Source organism: Leptodactylus fuscus, chromosome 3, assembly GCF_031893055.1.
Source record: "Leptodactylus fuscus isolate aLepFus1 chromosome 3, aLepFus1.hap2, whole genome shotgun sequence".
Classification (NCBI taxonomy): Eukaryota; Metazoa; Chordata; class Amphibia; order Anura; family Leptodactylidae; genus Leptodactylus; species Leptodactylus fuscus.
In genome coordinates, this window is record NC_134267.1 from 228,004,481 (window position 1) to 228,024,093 (window position 19,613).

The 19,613-nt window shown below is 43.7% G+C and overlaps 1 protein-coding gene across 1 annotated transcript; it reads right to left on the reverse strand.

Moving 5' to 3' along the window:
- Positions 1 to 1,851: 1,851 nt before the first annotated feature.
- Positions 1,852 to 19,340, reverse strand: LOC142198292 (cytochrome P450 2K1-like). Its single transcript, XM_075269263.1, has 10 exons — positions 19,225 to 19,340; positions 17,496 to 17,689; positions 15,802 to 15,964; positions 12,661 to 12,810; positions 8,006 to 8,166; positions 6,187 to 6,363; positions 4,707 to 4,848; positions 4,120 to 4,304; positions 2,639 to 2,780; positions 1,852 to 2,226 (listed from the first exon to the last, which is right to left on the reverse strand). Exons 2-10 carry the CDS (start codon positions 17,667 to 17,669, stop codon positions 2,048 to 2,050), a joined length of 1,473 nt encoding a protein of 490 aa, XP_075125364.1. The 5' UTR covers positions 17,670 to 17,689; positions 19,225 to 19,340; the 3' UTR covers positions 1,852 to 2,047.
- Positions 19,341 to 19,613: the final 273 nt, after the last annotated feature.

Below are 19,613 nucleotides of genomic sequence, written 5' to 3' on the forward strand. Positions count from 1 at the left end.
TCACTCTGCCCAAGCCGGATGCCTGGCAGAGTGAATTCAGAGCCGGAAGACGCCGCGGGGACGCTGCACGGAGAAGACTTCTAAAGGTAGGAGAAGAACCAGCATTGATTGGCCGACTGTATAGCATTCGGCAAATCAATGCTGGTTCTGCATTGAACTTTTCCATTCGAATAGCGAGTGGTACTCGCTCGAGTACGAGTATTTCGAATACCGTAGTATTTGATCGAATACCTACTTGATCGAGTACTACTCGCTCATCTCTATTAGAGAGGTTTCTACGTAAACCTTAGAAGATAATCCATCAATCTGTGACTGGTGGAACGTCAACTTCTTTGATCTAATTAATCAGTGGAAAAAATCGGCAAAGGCTTCCAGTACCAGCTATAAACAGTTCCCATTCCATGGCTCATTGGATCTCTGTGAGTGTCCTGTACTAGTCATTAGAGATGAGCGAACAGTGTTCTATCGAACACATGTTCGATCGGATATCAGGGTGTTCGCCATGTTCGAATCGAATCGAACACCGCGTGGTAAAGTGCGCCAAAATTCGATTCCCCTCCCACCTTCCCTGGCGCCTTTTTTGCACCAATAACAGCGCAGGGGAGGTGGGACAGGAACTACGACACCGGGGGCATTGAAAAAAATTGGAAAAAGTCATTGGCTGCTGAAATCAGGTGACCTCCATTTTAGACGAATAGTGGATTTCAAATCTGGGTCATATGAGAATGTGAACTTTGTGACTATGAGACAGGGATAGCTGTACAGGCAGGGATAGCTAGGGATAACCTTTATTTATGTAGGAATGTTATTAAAAATAACTTTTTGGGGCTCTATCGGGTGTGTAATTGTGATTTTTGTGAGATAAACTTTTTCCCATAGGGATGCATTGGCCAGCGCTGATTGGCCAGAGTATGGAACTCGACCAATCAGCGCTGGCTCTGCTGGAGGAGGCGGAGTCTAAGATCGCTCCACACCAGTCTCCATTCAGGTCCGACCTTAGACTCCGCCTCCTCCAGCAGAGCCAGCGCTGATTGGCCGAATTCCGTACTCTGGTCAATCAGCACTGGCTAATGCATTGTATTGGCGTGATGAAGCAGTGCTGAATGTGTGTGCTTAGCACACACATTCAGCTCTACTTCATCGGGCTAATAGAATGCATTGGCCAATCAGCGCTGGCCAATGCATTCTATTAGCTTGATGAAGCAGAGTATGCACAAGGGTTCAAGCGCACCCTCGGCTCTGATGTAGCAGAGCCGAGGCTGCACAAGGGTTCAAGTGCACCCTCGGCTCTGATGTAGCAGTGCCGAGTGTGCATCAGATGTGTAGTTGAGCAAAACTGACTCAGCACTGCTAAGTCTCTGCATTCGCATAGGAATGCATTGGCCAGCCTTCGGCCAATCAGCGCTGGCTCTGCCGGAGGAGGCGGAGTCTAAGGTCGGACCTGAATGGAGACTGGTGTGGAGCGATCTTAGACTCCGCCTCCTCCAGCAGAGCCAGCGCTGATTGGTCGAGTTCCGTACTCTGGCCAATCAGCACTGGCCAATGCATTTCTATGGGGAAAAGTTAGCTTGCGAAAATCGCAAACTGACAGGGATTTCCATGAAATAAAGTGACTTTTATGCCCCCAGACATGCTTCCCCTGCTGTCCCAGTGTCATTCCAGGGTGTTGGTATCATTTCCTGGGGTGTCATAGTGGACTTGGTGACCCTCCAGACACGAATTTGGGTTTCCCCCTTAACGAGTTTATGTTCCCCATAGACTATAATGGGGTTCGAAACCCATTCGAACACTCGAACAGTGAGCGGCTGTTCGAATCGAATTTCGAACCTCGAACATTTTAGTGTTCGCTCATCTCTACTAGTCATGTTCAAGAGTCTATGACACTCCGTGGTTGCTGATCTGTGGAGGTCCTTGTGTTCACATACTTCTCGGTTATCTAAAGACAGTCCACTCGTGTACAACTGTACAGCATAAGAGTCATATATACTGTATATGTATTGTTCAAGTTCGATTTCATGATTAAAATAGATTTAATAAAGAGCATAGTCTATCTGCGAGGTATGGCACAGATTTCATAAGGTTTGGGAGAATTGGTAGACCCCGATCCAGGTGAGAGGTCCAATTTTGCTCCAGGAGGTGCTTGAAATGTAAAATTTTGTAATAATGTTGTGAAGAACAGGAACAGCTCCATTTTAGCCAAGGTTTCCCCAGCACAACTTCTTTTTCCTAGGAATCAAAGAATGGAAATAGTGAACAATCATAGCCCGCCTTTATTTTTCCCAAAAATAAGAAGTTGGGAGTCCTCAGAATCTGGCTCTAGTAAAGTACTGAACCTCCTTGTAATGATTCAGCTGGTAGGACTCATTGGGACAATACTTGTGATAACTCAGGTCATGATTTTTTTTATTGGCATAATTTTTTTGTTAGCTTTATAGTGAAAAAAACACAAGCATTGCATTTCAATCTTGAATTTTCTGTTCATATTTGCATGTTGACAACTAACAGCTTTGCTGTGTAGACTGGGAGAGATGAGCAGAGCCATCTCCTTATTGTTAGATGAGTAATCTTTCCATAAAATTGGCATAAAACATATACAAAACAATGAAAATTGATCTACTGGACCCCAGATTGACATTACCTATTGAGAATGGAATGAAGGCTTCATTCTTCAAGAAATTTCCACTCGAGTCCAGAAAATGTTCTGGGTAAAAGTCATTAGGTTTCTTAAAATAAGTTTTATCTCTCAGTGCAGAGTGTAGCAATGGGAAAACAACCGTGCCCTATAGGAAAAAAATAAATCATATATAAGGGAAATTGGAACTTAGAATATACACTGATCAGCCATAACATGTGGGGCAGGGGTCCTCAAATTATGGCCCGCGGGCCAAATGCAGCCCACCAAGGACATTTTTCTAGCCCGCCGGCAGGGGAATGCCTATAATGAAGCTCCTAGGGTGATGATGACAAACCAATGGCACACATGCTAGAGAGGGCACGCATAGCCCTCTCTGCTGGCATGCATGCCATCGCCCGAATCGTTCACTGACGGGGAATCCGGTACAGGATTCCCCATTAGTGAGTGGTCCCTTCTTTCAGCTGTATGTGGAAATGCAAACTGACTGCAGAGTGTCACCTGCAGTCTGAAGGAGGAGGAGGATGCCCGGTTGCTCTTCATGGGACTTCAGGTAAGTATAATTGTGTGTGTGTGGGGAGAGGGGGATTACTGAGGAGCATTTAATATTGTGTGGGGAGGGGACTACTGTGGAGCTTTTAATATTGTGTGGGGAAGGGGGCTACTGTGGTGCATTTAATACTGTGTGGGGACAGCAGCTACTGTGGAGCATTTAATACTGTGTGTGGGGAGGGGGCAACTGTGGAGCATTTAATATTGTGTGGGGAGGAATTTGTTCATAGTTTATTTTAAACTATATTTCGGCCCTCCAAAGGTCTGAGGGACAGTGAACTCGTCCCCTGTTTAAAAAGTTTGAGGACCCCTGATGTAGGGTGTCCATGCATGGCTGTGTCCTCATATTGTATTCACACACAAATTTACTGTAAACTGTTGTTAGGGTGCATGCACACTACGTAACGCCGGGCGTGTATGAGAGCCGTACACGCCGGCGTTACAGCAGGGCTGCCGAACACTTCCCATTCACTTCAATGGGAGCGCTCGTAAACGCCGCTGTTACGAGCGCTCCCATTGAAGTGAATGGGAAGTGTTCGGCAGTCTGCCGTAATGCCGGCGTGTACGGCTCTCATACACGCCCGGCGTTACGTAGTGTGCATGCACCCTTATATTGTGATTGAGTTCAATACGCTTCACATGTACAAGCACACTGCCAAAGACTGCATAACAAGGCTACTACCCAGGAGTCACATTGTGAACTCTATGCATGTAAGGGGTTTTCAAGGGTCATCAGAGAGTGTGCTTGAGACCTAAGATCTGTTTAGTAAAAAATTAGAACTCCATAATGCATAATTCTTCACCTAAAGTAATAAATACTCTGACAAAACCTATATAGGAAGCTCTAAATGTACATGTGAATAGAGCCGTAAGTAGACAAAACTAACACACATATGAACATTATTTTAAATATTATACAAAAATTCAGTTTTTACCTTTGGTATAAAATACCCTCTAAATGAGACGTCTTCCGAAGCGACACGAGGGACATTAGCCGGTATAATATCACCAAACCTCTGAATTTCATGTATAACGGCATCAGTATACGGCATCTGTTTCCTATGTTCTGTGTGAGGTTGAGCCGATCCAATCACTCTTTCAATTTCATTTTGGACTTTTTCTGTCAGTGAAGAGATATTTTAGACAAATGTCAAAACATCCATAGACATGTCGGGGTCTTTCTACATAGGTGAACTGAAGAAACTACATCAGAAATTTAAAATCTGGGTCTCCAGCCAATGAGCTCTATATAATATATAGTAACAAGGGTCAGACTGGCCCACCGATGTACTAAAAGATCTTCTGGTGGACCCAGAATGACTAAATAATAGGCTCCAAAGGTCCAAAAGAAGACAACCCTTATGTGACCTGTGACCCTGTGTTACCATTTTAGATACTGGAAAAGTAATGAGAAATTCTACAACAGAAACTCAAAAAAAAAAAAAAAAGATGAAAAAGCTAGAGGGAATTGGACAAGTAATATAAGAAACAATTGACTGGATGACTAGCGTGTATATCTTACGTTGAATTTCTGGATATTTCATCATGAGCAGAAGGCCCCATCTCAGGGTGGTTGAGGTGGTCTCCATACCAGCAACAAAGAGATCTGCCACCAGAGCGATCAGGTTCTCGTTGTGGAAATACTGGGTGGATTCCGGCTTTCCCTTCAAATATAAATTGGATATTGTCATATAAAATAGTTTAGAGAGATTTTCACAAGAAATAGTGGCCCTTGAATACACTATTATGTACAGTACATAATGGCCCCTGCACACAATATTATGCCCCATAGTGGCCCTGGATACACTATTATGTCCCATAGTGGCCCCTGCACACACTATTATGTCCCATAGTGGCCCCTGCACACACTATTATCCCCCATAACGACCTCTGCACACAGTATTATGCCCCATAGCAACCCCTGCACACACTATTATACCCCATATTGACCCCTACACACACTATTATGCCCCATAGTGGCCCCTGCACACACTATTATGTCCCATAGTGGCCCCTCCACACAGTATTATGTCCCATAGTGGCTCCTGCACACCGTATTATGCCCCATAGTGGCCCCTGCACACAGTATTATGTCCCATAGTGACCCCTGCACACAGTATTATTCCCCCATAGTGACCCCTGCACACAGTATTATTCCCCCATAGTGACCCCTGCACACAGTATTATTCCCCCATAGTGACCCCTGCACACAGTATTATCCCCCATAGTGGCCCCTGCACACAGTATTATGTCCCATAGTGGCCCCTGCACACAGTATTATCCCCCATAGTGGCCCCTGCACACAGTATTATGTCCCATAGTGGCCCCTGCACACAGTATTATGCCCCATAGTGGCCCCTGCACACAGTATTATGTCCCATAGTGGCTCCTGCACACAGTATTATGTCCCATAGTGGCCCCTGCACACAGTATTATGTCCCAAAGTGGCCCCTGCACACAGTATTATGTCCCATAGTGGCCCCTGCACACAGTATTATGCCCCATAGTGGCCCCTGCACACAGTATTATGTCCCATAGTGGCCCCTGCACACAGTATTATGTCCCATAGTGGCCCCTGCACACAGTATTATGCCCCATAGTGGCCCCTGCACACAGTATTATGTCCCATAGTGGCTCCTGCACACAGTATTATGTCCCATAGTGGCCCCTGCACACAGTATTATGTCCCAAAGTGGCCCCTGCACACAGTATTATCCCCCATAGTAGCCCCTGCACACAGTATTATTCCCCCATAGTGGCCGCTGCACACAGTATAATCCCCCATAGTGGCCCCTGCACACTATTATGCCCCATAGTGGCCCCTGCACACATTTTAAGCCATGATATATTAATTTATATTAAGCCACACCCTTTACTCCATCCATTTATCCTTGCGGAGTGGTACAGTAGGTAGGATATGAAAGTGGAGGAGTACAATGCTCACTCTTAGTCTAGGTTTTATTTTATTTGATTGTTGATCATGACAGATACTATAGAAATACCTCTTGTTGCCTAACAAGGAAGGCATCAATCAGATTTCGCTGGTCATTCACATCCAGTTCTTTCCTCCGTTTAGTAAATGTTGACTCTAGAAAACTGTGAAACTCTTTCAAGTTTGCAAAAATTTTCTTGTGAGCTCCTGGCAGCCACTGTACCAGGAATGGAAAACTGCTTGATAGCTTTAAGATAGAGATAAATAATTAATATAAAAATATATAGATATAATTCATTTAATCAATAATATTTTTATTTCAGAAACAATTTGAAACGCTGACATTACAAAAATGTTTGAGATGTTTTTGGGTTTTGTGTCCCAGCTATTTATTTAGGACACAGCCGAACATACAGAGCGTTATTCACAAATAGTACATATGACTTTATTCAGTACAACCCAACATGAATTCAGATCACACACCTCAGAAGTCTAAACACGTACAGACCCCAGACCGAACCCTCTAAAGAAATAGAGACCCATAAAAAGATTCTCTGGGACTTCATAATCTAATAGAAACCCCAAACCAGACCCCTTGTTTACAAACCTTTGGTCAAACCAGACCCAGACCCAAGCAGATGCCCTATGTATGGCCTTCAGATTAGTTCCCCATATTTGAAGATCCAGATCAGATCCACTCCATGATGTTATGATGCTTAGATGGAAGCATCATGACATCGGTGCACCTCCTGAAGCCCAATCACAGGCTATAGTAGTGACACCGAGGTGCGAGAGGTCAGCCAGAAGAGGCTGAAGGACCACCAGATGCCATGAGGGAGCCTACTAAAAACCCCAGAGTAAAACAGTGATTTGAGGGTAATGAACCCCAAATGTTTTGTGTTCAGGTTGAAACTTATGGAAAATTTGCATTGAATCCTGTTCAATCCAAAGCAGTTGGCTTATCTCTACTCCCTATATGATATCCCAGACTAGATTTTATACACATCCCAACAGTTTCGGGTCTAAGGTCTATATAAATGGAGGCCAACAAATGTTTTTACAGATCTCAGACCGGATGGTCAGATACTACCCACTCATCATTCTTCTGATTTTCTGCAGTAACTGGGAAGAAGTAAATATGAATAACACCCAGGTAACCTGCATGCTCTTCCAGGAAGCCTGGATACTTCCCCATGTCTGGGAGTCATAACACAATTCTGGAAAAGTTGACACGTATGGCTATATGAGAACCTTCTTATGGATGAGCGATCAGACTACACAAGGATTTGTTTGTAGTCTGTAACCTTGAAGATACATTTACTACGATATTCGAAATACTCGTACTCGATTGAGTACCACTCGCTATTCGAATGGAAAAGTTCGATGCAGAACCAGCATTGATTGGCGAATGCTATACAGTCGGCCAATCAACGCTGGTTCTTCTCCTACCTTTAGAAGTCTTCTCCGTGCAGTGTCCCCGTGGCGTCTTCCGGCTCTGAATTCACTCTGCCAGGCATCGGGTCTGGGCAGTGCCGACTACGCATGTCCGCTTGTAGTGCGGGCATGCGCAGTCGGCTCTGCCCAGGCCCGATGCCTGGCAGAGTGAATGAAGAGCAGGAAGACGCCGCGGGGACACTGCACGGAGAAGACTTCTCGGAGGATCCAGCCCGACCCTCACTCGTGGACTTGGTAAGTGTAATTTGATCGAATGTTGCCTACCCCTGAAACGAGCATTTTCCCCCCATAGACTATAATAGGGTTCAACATTCGATTCGAGTAGTCGAATATTGAGGGGCTATTCGAAACGAATATCGAACCTCGAACATTTTACTGTTCGCTCATCTCTACTTATTTTATGATAAGGTTACAAAAACATGAAACAAACTTACCCTGACCAAAGGCTTTCCAAAGAGTCTTATATTTTCATTAATTAAAGTCACAAGCTTTATGATAGTCGGATCCTCATAGTCAAATCTACGACTGAGCAGTATGGCCACTATAATATTGGCTACAGCAGAATTCACGGTGTTCAGGTTAATAAAAGGTTTTCCTATAAACAGAACAAAAAGGTTTTGTTGGGTGAAACAGGCCAAATTTAGAGATTAAGACACCACAGCCCCTTAAAGTTTTGACCCGGCTCACATCCTGCCTGGGCCCATTTTAGGGGGTTTCCTAATATCTGACAGCCCATATCTAACCCATTCCTGCTAAAAATGTAACAAGACCAAAATCATATTTACAGGGTTTGTCCCCAAAAAGAAGAATGGAGATGCGCACCACAGAATTTAAAAATATATCTGATATTTCATTTTGCATAGTAAGGGCGGGTTCACTTCTGCACCCTGATCTCCGCTTTCAGGTTTCCGTCTTCTGCAGACAAGAGATGGAAACCCGGAATATAGTGTCCACCCGTGAGTGCCTGTGAACGTTTTGTGGTCTCTGTGATGAAGCCGTTCTTTTTTAACCGGACACAAAGTCCTGCATAAAAAAGAAAAACAGGGCGCCGAGCCGACCCTAGTGCGGTAATTTCAATAAATGAAATGGAAATATAAGATGAAAACAGGATGGCCTCTCACCTTGGCAGGTTGTGTGAAACACAACAACCTATAGGCACAATCAAATGGAACATTCAGGAGGGCAGCAGCTGAAAAGGCCGTCAAGAAGACGTGAGGAATTCAGCAAATTAGGACCAGACTCTCCAAAGAGAAGTACAGAGGCAGCGCTCACCCAAAAAGACTTTATTTGGTAACAGCACGACGCGTTTCGAGCCAATCTTGCCCTTTCTCAAGTGCATATAGATAACCTTAAAATTACACAAATACAACAATAAGTAGAAAAAAATATAGACAAAAGGATAAATATTACACCAAAATGTCAGATGGTTGACCCCATATGTACGTAAAATATTTTCAATATCAAACATTGAAGCTTATAGAAACCAATGACTCATACCAATGACTCATACATGCTACAGAGAGGATGTTCAGGTAAGCACTCCCGGACTGTCCCAACCAAACAACCAGGCAGACCTGGGACCCGAACTCGGTCTGCCTGGTTGTTTGGTTGGGACAGTCTCGGGAGCCCAACTGATGTCTCCATTTAGCTTGGGACATTAGTCCACTTGGTGCTCAGGAGAGTCTACTGCATGCTACGCTGTCTCCACATGTCTGGGAGTGTTTACCTGCACATCCTCTCTGTAGCATGTATGAAGCCCAGTATCTCTATCAGCTGTTCTCTATCAGCTGATTCCTGCAGCTACTTCCCATAAATAGGAGCTGACAGCTTCCATATTTTTACACCCAGTATCCACTGTGGGAAGGTAAGCTGACCTCTTATTCCTCTGCTCATATTTAGTTGTCTACTCCTTATTGCTTTGAATAGGATGGGTTTATAAGTTCAGATTGGAGTTTTGGAGTGAGGTGAGCATCCTCCTGTTTCTAGTCAAGCCAGTCCCTATGTAATATACCGATTTACAAGTTTTTGGATTGACTAGCCACTGTGTAACCTGTCTGGCATGAAAATGAGTATATAGATGGGCATGTGTGTATATGTGTATATATATATATATATATATATATATATATATATATATATATATGTACATGATTATGTGTGATCTGTCTGTGACTCATCTGTGTATGAGTCATTGGTTTCTATAAGCTTCAATGTTTGGTATTGAAAATATTTTACGTACATATGGGTTCAACCATCTGACATTTTAGTGTAATATTTATCCTTTTGTCTATATTTTTTTTCTACTTATTGTTGTATTTGTACAAAGTCCTGCATGTCCAACTTTGTGTCCGGTTTAAAAAAAAACGGTTTTGCAACGGAGAGCACAAAATGCTCACAGGCGCTCACGGGCAGACACTTTGCAAACCCATTCAAATGAATGGGTTGGAAAAGGTAACTGCTGGTTTCCGTCTCTGGTCTAGTTTCTCAGGCAGAAGATGGAAACCTGAAAGCTGAGACTGGGTGCAGGTGTGAACCCGCCCTAATTAGTAGAGATGAGCAAAACAGTTTGTAATAAATTTTGCAAATATTTTGAGTTCCACCAAACCTGAAATATTTGGGGTTTGCCCACACCTGTTACTTAATAATAATAATATTATTATGGTAGAGTTGGAAGGGACCTCAAGGGCCATTGGGTCCAACCCCCTGCGAGTGCAGGTTTTCCTAAATCATCCCAGCTATATGTTTATCCAGATTCCGCTTGAAGATTTCCATTGATGGAGCGCCCACCACCTCCCGTGGCAGCCTATTCCACTCTCTCACTACCCTCACTGTCAGAAAGTTTTTCCTAATGTCTAATCTGTATCTCTTTCCCTTTAGTTTCATCCCATTGCTTCTTGTACTTCCTTGTGCTAATGAGAATAGGGTAGATCCCTCTGCACTGTGACTACCTTTCAGATATTTGTAGACTGCTATTAAATCTCCACTCAGCCTTCTCTTCTGCAAACTAAACAATTCCACACAGGTGGGATTCCCACAGGTGAGTTCGAACAAGCATCATATGCTTGAAACAAAGTTACTTACCAACTATTTTGAAAAGGTGCCAACAGTTTTGTGTGAAATTATGTCCAATTTGCCTTTTTTTCTAATTTTTTTGTGTTGTTCCAATCATAAAAAAGGAAATGTGCATGACAAAACATCACTTTCAGAAAAAAATTACAAGGTTGCTAACACTTACTTCCATAACTGTAGGTGGATGAACCTCACAAGTATTTTTTAAAAGAATCTTGCTGTAACATCTCTGCCTGTTCGTGTCACTGCACCACCCTCTGCTTGCGTGTTGTGGTGCACGAGTTGTGTGCAGTTCGGGTCCTTGCTTAGAGTTTTTGGTTGCACTGGGTGAACATGGCTCTAGTTCTGTAATTGAATTTCCACCATATCTGTCTTCTGCCCTTGTTTTCCTCTGTTCATGAAGTGGTTAATTCTAGTCTTGCTGTGTGATTGACAGCTTATCCACCTATCAACTCCAGAGCAGGTTCTTCCTCCCTATTTATTCTTGGCTCTCATTCACATTGGTGCTTGCTATTGCCTTGTGCGTGCTGGCTTTTCTCTCTGTATTCTGATTCTTGACCTCTGGCTTTCCCTATTGACTACTCATTTAGATATCGTATTTGGCACTGCATTGCTCGAATGTTACCGAACCCTTGGCTTGCTGACCTCCCTTTGTTGTTGTTTGTCTTGTCTCTGTCTAATACGCAACGTCACCACTGGAAACAATGACAACCAATGGCACCCTGGGACTCTTGGACAAACATACAGTGAACCAAGATATCCTGATGCATGACCCAGAGATCACCAAATCATTGACAAACTTGGAACTTTATTGACACCAAAATTAGACTGTTGCTGTGTCATGCATCAGGATATCCTGGTTCACCATATGGTTGTCCAAAGATCCCAGGGTGGTCGTCTTTCTTTCCTAGTCCATCAAAGGACAGTGAACAAGTAGTTTGCTAAAATACCATTTTTAACTGAAACTGTTTGACAAATGGGCTTCCCATTCAGGACTCTTATTGATTGTCAAACCAGAGCAACTACCTCTCTAGAAGACCTAACATGTCTCTGTTTTACATGTACAACTTATATTACAAAGCCAAAATTTATTGTATCAAAGGCAGAAAAAAAAGATTAAGTTACAGGAAAATTGCTAGACATAAATTGAATAGGACATGCCACAAATTCTAGCAAATCTGGTTTATTAAGTACTTGTATTTCTCATGTTATAACAATGATCTAGCTCAGCACTGTGTCATTCCACTACTATTCCTCTTCACTAGAGATGAGCAAGTAGTATTCGATCGAGTACTACGGTATTCAAAATACTCGTACTTGATTGAGTACCACTCGCTATTCGAATGGAAAAATTTGTTACAGAACCAGCATTGATTGGCTGAATGCTATACAGTTGGCCAATCAACGCTGGTTCTTCTCCTACCTTTAGAAGTCTTCTCCGTGCAGTGTCCCTGCGGCGTCTTCCGGCTCTGAATTCACTCTGCCAGGCATCGGACCTGGGCAGAGCCGACTGCGCATGCCCGCACTACAAGAAAATGGCTGCTTTAACTGTAAGCGGCCATTTTCTTGTAGTGCGGGCATGCGCAGTCAGCTCTGCCCAGGCCCGATGCCTGGCAGAGTGAATGAAGAGCCGGAAGACGCCGCAGGGACGCTGCACGGAGAAGACTTCTCGGAGGATCCAGCCCGACCCTCACTCGTGGACTTGGTAAGTTCAATTTGATCGAATGTTGCCTACCCCTGAAATGAGCATTTTTCCCCCATAGAGTATAATAGGATTCGATATTCGATTCGAGTAGTCGAACATTGAGGGGCTACTCGAAACAAATATCGAATCTTGAACATTTTACTGTTCGCTCATCTCTACTCTTCACTATTCACACATTTATTGACAACTGGACATTACCCTTCTCCCACAGACTTATATGGGCAGCTGTAATCTGATCTTTCAGTAAGCCGACAGTCAGTCTCCTCTCTGGATAACTCTTCACTCGTTTATGCAAATTCTGACTTATTCACTTACCATTATAACTTCTAAATTTCTGTACCAGAGACTCGGCCTCTTCAATGATCTTTTCTTCTATACCCTTTTTCCCCATTCCATAATCTCGTAATGTTGACAGAGTAAATCTTCTCATCACTTTCCAGTTCTCTCCATTAGCAAGGACAATACCTGAATGAAACGAATGATGGGTTACATTACTTACATTGTAACAAATGACATGATACTGTAATAGAATACACTGTCTCACAGGTAGATAAAAGTAGGTGAACGTTTACTTAAAGGGATTCTACCATTAAAACCTCTTTTTTTGTGGATAAGACGTCGGAATAGCCTTTAGAAAGGCTATTCGTCTCTTACCTTTAGATGTGATCTCCGCCACGCCGTTCCTTAGAAATACCGTTTTTTACCGGTATGCAAATTAGTTCTGTGGAAGCGGGCCCCACCGCTGAAAATGCAATGGGGGCGTCCCCACTGCTGCTCGAGAACACGATCTTGCGACACCTCTATCTTCGGCTGGATCCTCCCCTTCTCTGTCGTCTTCCTCCTGCGTCACCTCCAACGCCTGCGCAGTTGGTTCTGCCAGTGAGACACCAGCAAAGCCGAGTGTGAATGACGGCCGGCGGCCATTTTTGGGAAGCCGCTCCTACATTGAACTATGAGAGCAAGAGCGGCCTCCCAAAAATGGCCGCCGGCCGGCATGTGCAGTCGGCTCTACTAGTGTCTCACTGGCAGAGCCAACTGCGCAAGCGTCGGAGGTGACGCAGGAGGAAGACGACAGAGAAGGGGAGGATCCAGCCGAAGATAGAGGCGTCACAGGATTGTGTTCTCGAGCAGCAGTGGGGATGCCCCCATCACATTTTCAGTGCTGGGGCCCACCCCCATCGCTGCCAGAGAACTAATTTGCATACCGGTAAAAAACGGTATTTCTAAGGAACGGCGCAGCGGAGATCACATCTAAAGGTAAGAGACAAATAGCCTTTCTAAAGGCTATTCCAACATCTTATAAACAGAAAAAAAGGGGTTTTAATGGTAGAATCCCTTTAAAGGTTACAGACGTATTGAGACAGGTGTGGCCATGGAGACCTACCGATTGACCAAAGAAAGTCTGGTCATTGTCCTAAAACATTAAGACACATTTCTTATCACAACCTGTCACAGTGTCTCCTTACAATAAACATTGCTTTTATAGAGGAATTAGTATAATTATACATGTGACAGGTAATTCTAAGGAGTAATAAACAAAGGTATGCCTATCTTCAAGGCATTGCTAGCTAATATCTGTATCAGGCCTGGAAGTTCTAAAACAAGTCTCAGCGAAGATGGTAGGGAAAGGAGATTCTAAATAAATAGACCATAGGTGAACATTCTTGAAAGGAACATAGTAAGGCCACATATTAGAATCAAAGTGATGATACAGCCCCTAAAAAGTCTTGATTTCAACAACACCCAGTCTGTCTGGGATGGCATGAAGAGACAGAAGGATTGGAGCAAGCCTACATCCACAGAACATCTGTGCTTAGTGTTCCAAGATGGCGGGAACAACCTCCCTACTGAGTTCATTCAGAAACTGTCTGCAAGTACCAAGAAAAAGGGATGGAAGGCCAAGGGCAAAGGTCACAAGAAATTGTTGGTTAAATTTACATATCTTTACATAAAGTATTTCTGAATTCCAATACAACACCCAAACACAATACAACAATAGAATTAACTGCCCCATGATGTATATAATCCAGTCAGACTTGGAAATATATAAAGATGAAGATGGTTGTAAAATTCGACTGCATTTTGTGTGTTCGTGTTATGTATGGGTGTTTGGCTGAAAGAGGTGAAAAGAGTAGGGTTGAATGATCGGGATCGGAAAAGATCGGATTCCAATCGGCGATTCAGTAAATTTCACGATCGGAACTCCGATCCTGATCTTTTCTGGTGGGATCAAGGTCAGAGGTTATCTCAAGATCAGCTCAACCCTATTCATGTATATATCATTGATAGGATTTAGCAATCGGGATTGGGACAGATTGGATCCCGATCAGCGATCGAGAAAATTTCATGATCACGATCGGGATCGGCTGGAAAATTATTGGAAATCAGGGGCCACACGGTGGCTCAGTGGTTAGCACTGTAGCCTTGCAGCGCTGGGGCCTGGTGTTCAAATCCCACCAAGGGCAAAAAAAAACCATCTGCAAGGAGTTTGTATGTTCTCCCAGTGTTTGCATGGATTTCCATCCCATATTACAAAAGACATACTGATAGGGGAAAAATGTACATTGTGAGCTCTACGTGGGGCTCACAATCTACATTTAAAAAAAAAAAAAAAAGGAAATCTGATTTTAAAATTGATCCTGAAATCTCAAGATTAGCTCAATCCCAGCAAAGAGAACCTTGAAAAACATTTTTATATATTTATAAAGATAGTGAACAAGCTATCCAATTCTCATGTAGTAACCAAAAAAAAGTTCCCGATACCTATGCCAAAAATTCATTAGTATGTCAAAGATGATATGTGATAAATCTGTAAGAAGATACTAAAGTGTCCAACCACTAAAATAACATAAGAGTCACCTTGTCAAATCCCCTTCTACTCGGGGGCCACATGGTGGCTCAGCGCTGGAGTCCTGGTGTTCAAATCCGGCCAAGGGCAAAAAAAAAGAACATCTGCAAGGAGTTTGTATGTTCTTCCCGTATTTGCATGGATTTCCATCCTATATTCCAAAGACATACTGATAGGGAAAAATGTATCTCTATGTGGGGCTCACAATCTACATTAGAAGAAGGGAAAAAAAATCCCCTTCTACTCCTGTGCAGATATTTCCTTGGCCCCCAATGGTCTTTGTTCAACCTGCTCCAGTAGTTATGTGTTCACACAGCAAGTGACTTCTTCAGCCAATTCGCTATCTCTAGTATTGACTTGTGAAAACCACTATGGCCATCAATTGTCTGCAGTGGTCACATGTCTTCTCGACAAGTCATCACTGGAACAGGAAGAACAGAGATTGTTGGGGGACTGGGGAAACATTGGAATAGAGGAACAAGAGACTGGTATAACGTACAATTCATGAGTTTGCAAAAGTTTCTACATAGACATCCCAAACTGTTTGTTCTCAAAGGGTCCTCTATACAGAACTCCTGTATAAGTTACAATTTCTTCATACTACCCACCATGATCCTTTGTGGTTTTAGCGAACAATTTTGCTATAGGCCTATCCACAAACTTATCTCCATGGTTGATGAGGGCGTCTTTAATGGTATCGTAACCACATAGGACAAGTATTTTTCTCAAGGCTATTTGAACGCTGAAGACTGTGCCGTATGTTTTAGATAACTGTGAATATAAAAATGAAGGAAATGAAGAAATTAGTAAAAACTTAAAGTGAGTTTGTCATCAGACCCTAGCATGTCAACCCAGTTCCACCAATACAAATTTACAGATCCTCAGCCCTCTGTTCCCTCCTGCACTGGGACTCGTTGAGCCCTAAGCAGAGAGGCTCATATGACCATCAAGACCAATCATTGACCTTAGCAGTCGCTGGAGAGTGGTGTGTGGTGTCACTCAGAAACATCACCAGTTCCTTACCAGCGACCACTGGAGCCAATGATTGGTCTCAATGGTCTTGGGAGCCTCTCTGCTTCTGGCCAGATGTGTCCTGACTAGAGATGAGCGAACACTAAAATGTTCGGGGTTCGAAATCTGATTCGAACAGCTGCACACTGTTCGACTGTTCGAACGGGTTTCGAACCCCATTATAGTCTATGGGGGAAATGCTCGTTTCAGGGGTAGGCAACATTCGATCAAATTCTACTTACCAAGTCCATGAGTGAGGGTCGGGCTGGATTCTTCTCCCTGCGCAGCGTCCCCGCGTCCTCTTCCTGCCTTGAATTCACTCTGCTAGGCATCGGGCCTGGGCAGAACTGACTGCGAATGCCCGCACTACAAGCAGACATGCGCAGTCGGCTCTGCCCAGGCCCGATGCCTAGCAGAGTGAATTCAAGGCCGGAAGACGCCGCGGGGACGCTGCGCAGGGAGAAGACTTCTAAAGGTAGGAGAAGAACCAGCGTTGATTGGCCGACTGTATAGCGTTCTGCATCAAATCTTAACTTCGAACAGCGAGTGGTACTCGATCGAGTACGAGTATTTCGAATACCGTAGTACTCGATCGAATACCTACTCGATCGAGTACTACTCGCTCATCTCTAGTCCTGACACAGGAGGGATAAAGGGGACACGACTGTACAATAGAGCAGAAGGAATAAGCGAGTAATTTCTTTTTGTTTTACACTCAACCTAGCTGTCCCTGACATTCCTTTAATTCCTGAACAGCCCCTTGAAGCCAGGCACATTTTGTTTTTCATGAGCGGATTTTTTTCCACTAGCACAAAAAAGAAGCGATGTGCCCTATCTTCCGCAGCGGAATCAGCCGCTGGAGACCGCACCACGTCATTCCTTCCAAACTAGGCCCATTCATTTGGGCCTAATCCGAAGCGGAATTCCGTGACTAAATGCTGGTACACTGGCATCCAGTCGCGGATAGCCATTTTTTGATCCAGATTCTGAGGCGGCATCCCACCACAGGACCAAAATCCGCCGTGTGAACTTAGCCTAATGGTGCTTTTTAGGGTTAGTAAACAAGCCTGCTTTCTCCCAGAAAAGTGCCACACCTATCCATTGGCTTTGTCTGGTATTGCAGCTCAGTTCAATTGCAGTGAATAGGGATGAGCTACATTGTCACACACAATCTTATGTATGTATGTATAAGTGACAAAGTCCAGAAAGTGTCTGTTTTCCTGACAGCCAGCCCTGATATGATGAAACAGACAAGTACATTGTTCAGATTCCACCATTGGTTACACATTACCTCCATAAACGTCTTGTAAGGTGCTGACATGTTAATACTGAGGATATTTCCAAGGATGGGTAAGGGTGTCGGTCCAGGTGGGAAATTGTCGTAATTTCTTTCATTCCGATTCTTAAAAACAACAACCAGGAACAAGATGCAAAGGACAGACAGAAGAATTGTGACGGGGTCCATGGCGAAAGTCTTCAGAAGATCTGAAGAAGGAAAGGTTTTGAAGATCAAGAATAGCCATGGGTTGCAATGAGGTCGAGAATATATCCTATAATTTAGTAATTATACAGAGATGTAAATTGTGGCCTCATTATTTATATTCCTGATGTGGTGCTAAGTGTGAACAGTGACTCTTTCTTAGGCTACAGCCATGTGAAATGGCGACTGTTGATTTTCCATTGTGAGAAATCAGCCATAGGGCCCCTTCACACGGCGTATGCGCTCGGCTCATTCCGAGCCGTACACGCGAACGCGTCTCTACACAACCCATTCACTTCAATGGGAGTGGTCGTAAAGTCGGCTTTACGCGTGCTCCCATTGAAGTGAATGGGAAGTGTTTAGAAGCGCTCGCGTGTACGGCTCGGAATGAGCCGAGCGCATACGCCGTGTGAAGGGGCCCATAGATGTTCCTGAGTTCTGCTGATTAAATGTAGCAGCTTTTTTGGTAAAATGAATTGGGTATTTGGTAAAGGTATGACACTGCTTTCATCCACTGCATTGAAAACGCTAAAAGACACACAGAATATCTCCAAGGCAGGTCAGAACGTGCTGTGTTTTTTGTAGCACATGTGAAAAAGATTTTAATGGAGTGGCCAGAATTTTTTGTATTTATGGTCTTAAAGGGGTATTCCCAACTCCAACAGGTGCCCATGCCCAGATAAGCTGTATGTGGCCAATTCTGACACCCCTACTATATAATGCATGTAGTTGGAAGTAGTTGTACAGGTGTACTTCTGTAGCTCCCGATGGCTTCGATGGTGGATCTGCAGTGACCTAGCGTGGCCATTATACTAAACATAGAGACAACAGCTTTTGGGTACGGTTTGAAAATCGGAAGTGGCCCCATACAGCTGATCCATGCAGGGGGCACCTGTTGGCCCCTATGATTAGATAGGAGCCTTTCCTAAGCTGTGCTAGACTGTCCCACCAGAGTACCAGAGGATGCTTCCATGGGCCCAGGGTCTAACACAATAATGCTCCAGTGGAAGAAGAATTGGAAGAAGACTATTGGAGAGTGGGTCCCCAGAATCATTTTATCTGGTGGGCCCAAGGAACCTTAATCTGGCACTAATCCTTAGGATAGGACATCAATAAAAATTCCTAGTCAACCCTTTCAAATCTTATCCTCTACTGGGGATTACAACACACAAGTCTATGTTGGGAAATCCATTATGGGTAAGGTCTATGTGGATGAACTCTAAATCTACATAATATAGTAACATACCATGGCCACATACAATTCTGTAGAAGAACATTGCTAACACATTGTAGTATCATAATCTATATCTGCTCCAATGAACGTTTAGAAGATGTGACAGTAACACTGGAACACTAGAACTTAAACATTGAGAGCTCTTTCCGATACGCAGGTAATAACCATCGAGGAGACCTACATTCTAAGAGGATTCTAATCTCCATTATGCAGGATGTTACTGATACATTGAAACTTAGTACATTGTATCGTATCACATCAAAGTACATTCTATGTATGTCGATAATATGTAAGAATAGTCCTCACGTGAAGTATTCTCGAAGGTGAAGAAGGTAGAAGAGCTGAGCAAGCGTCCTGGTCTCTGAGTTGTGTGCTTGTAAACTCCAGCACAATGTGAAACTCATGTAGTTACGAAACTTTGACTTTGAGTCCATAAATCACAAAGAGCCGCCTTAGTCTAGAACTAGTCATAGCCGCCCGCTGTCCAGGTTACAACAATTTTCATTGATTTCCAACTATGTGGACACTTCCTCCTAAAGCAGTCAAAAAAGGGATTACATTTCAGCTGCCGCGAGGGGGCACTCAGAGCCTATAGATTTATTTTTGAGTTCAATTGGAATTATACAATGAGAAATACACTTTTATACACAGTCACTGATACTTCTAGATAGACAGCGCAAAATGCCAGATTTCTC

Coding starts and splice junctions, on each gene's coding strand:
- LOC142198292 (XM_075269263.1), bottom strand. CDS start 17,669: ATGGACCCCGTCACAATTCTTCTGTCTGTCCTTTGCATCTTGTTCCTG. Junction 15,965..17,495: donor CTTACAAGACGTTTATGGAG/GTAATGTGTAAC, acceptor TTATATTCACAG/TTATCTAAAACATACGGCAC. Junction 2,227..2,638: donor CTTCATTCCATTCTCAATAG/GTAATGTCAATC, acceptor TTTGATTCCTAG/GAAAAAGAAGTTGTGCTGGG.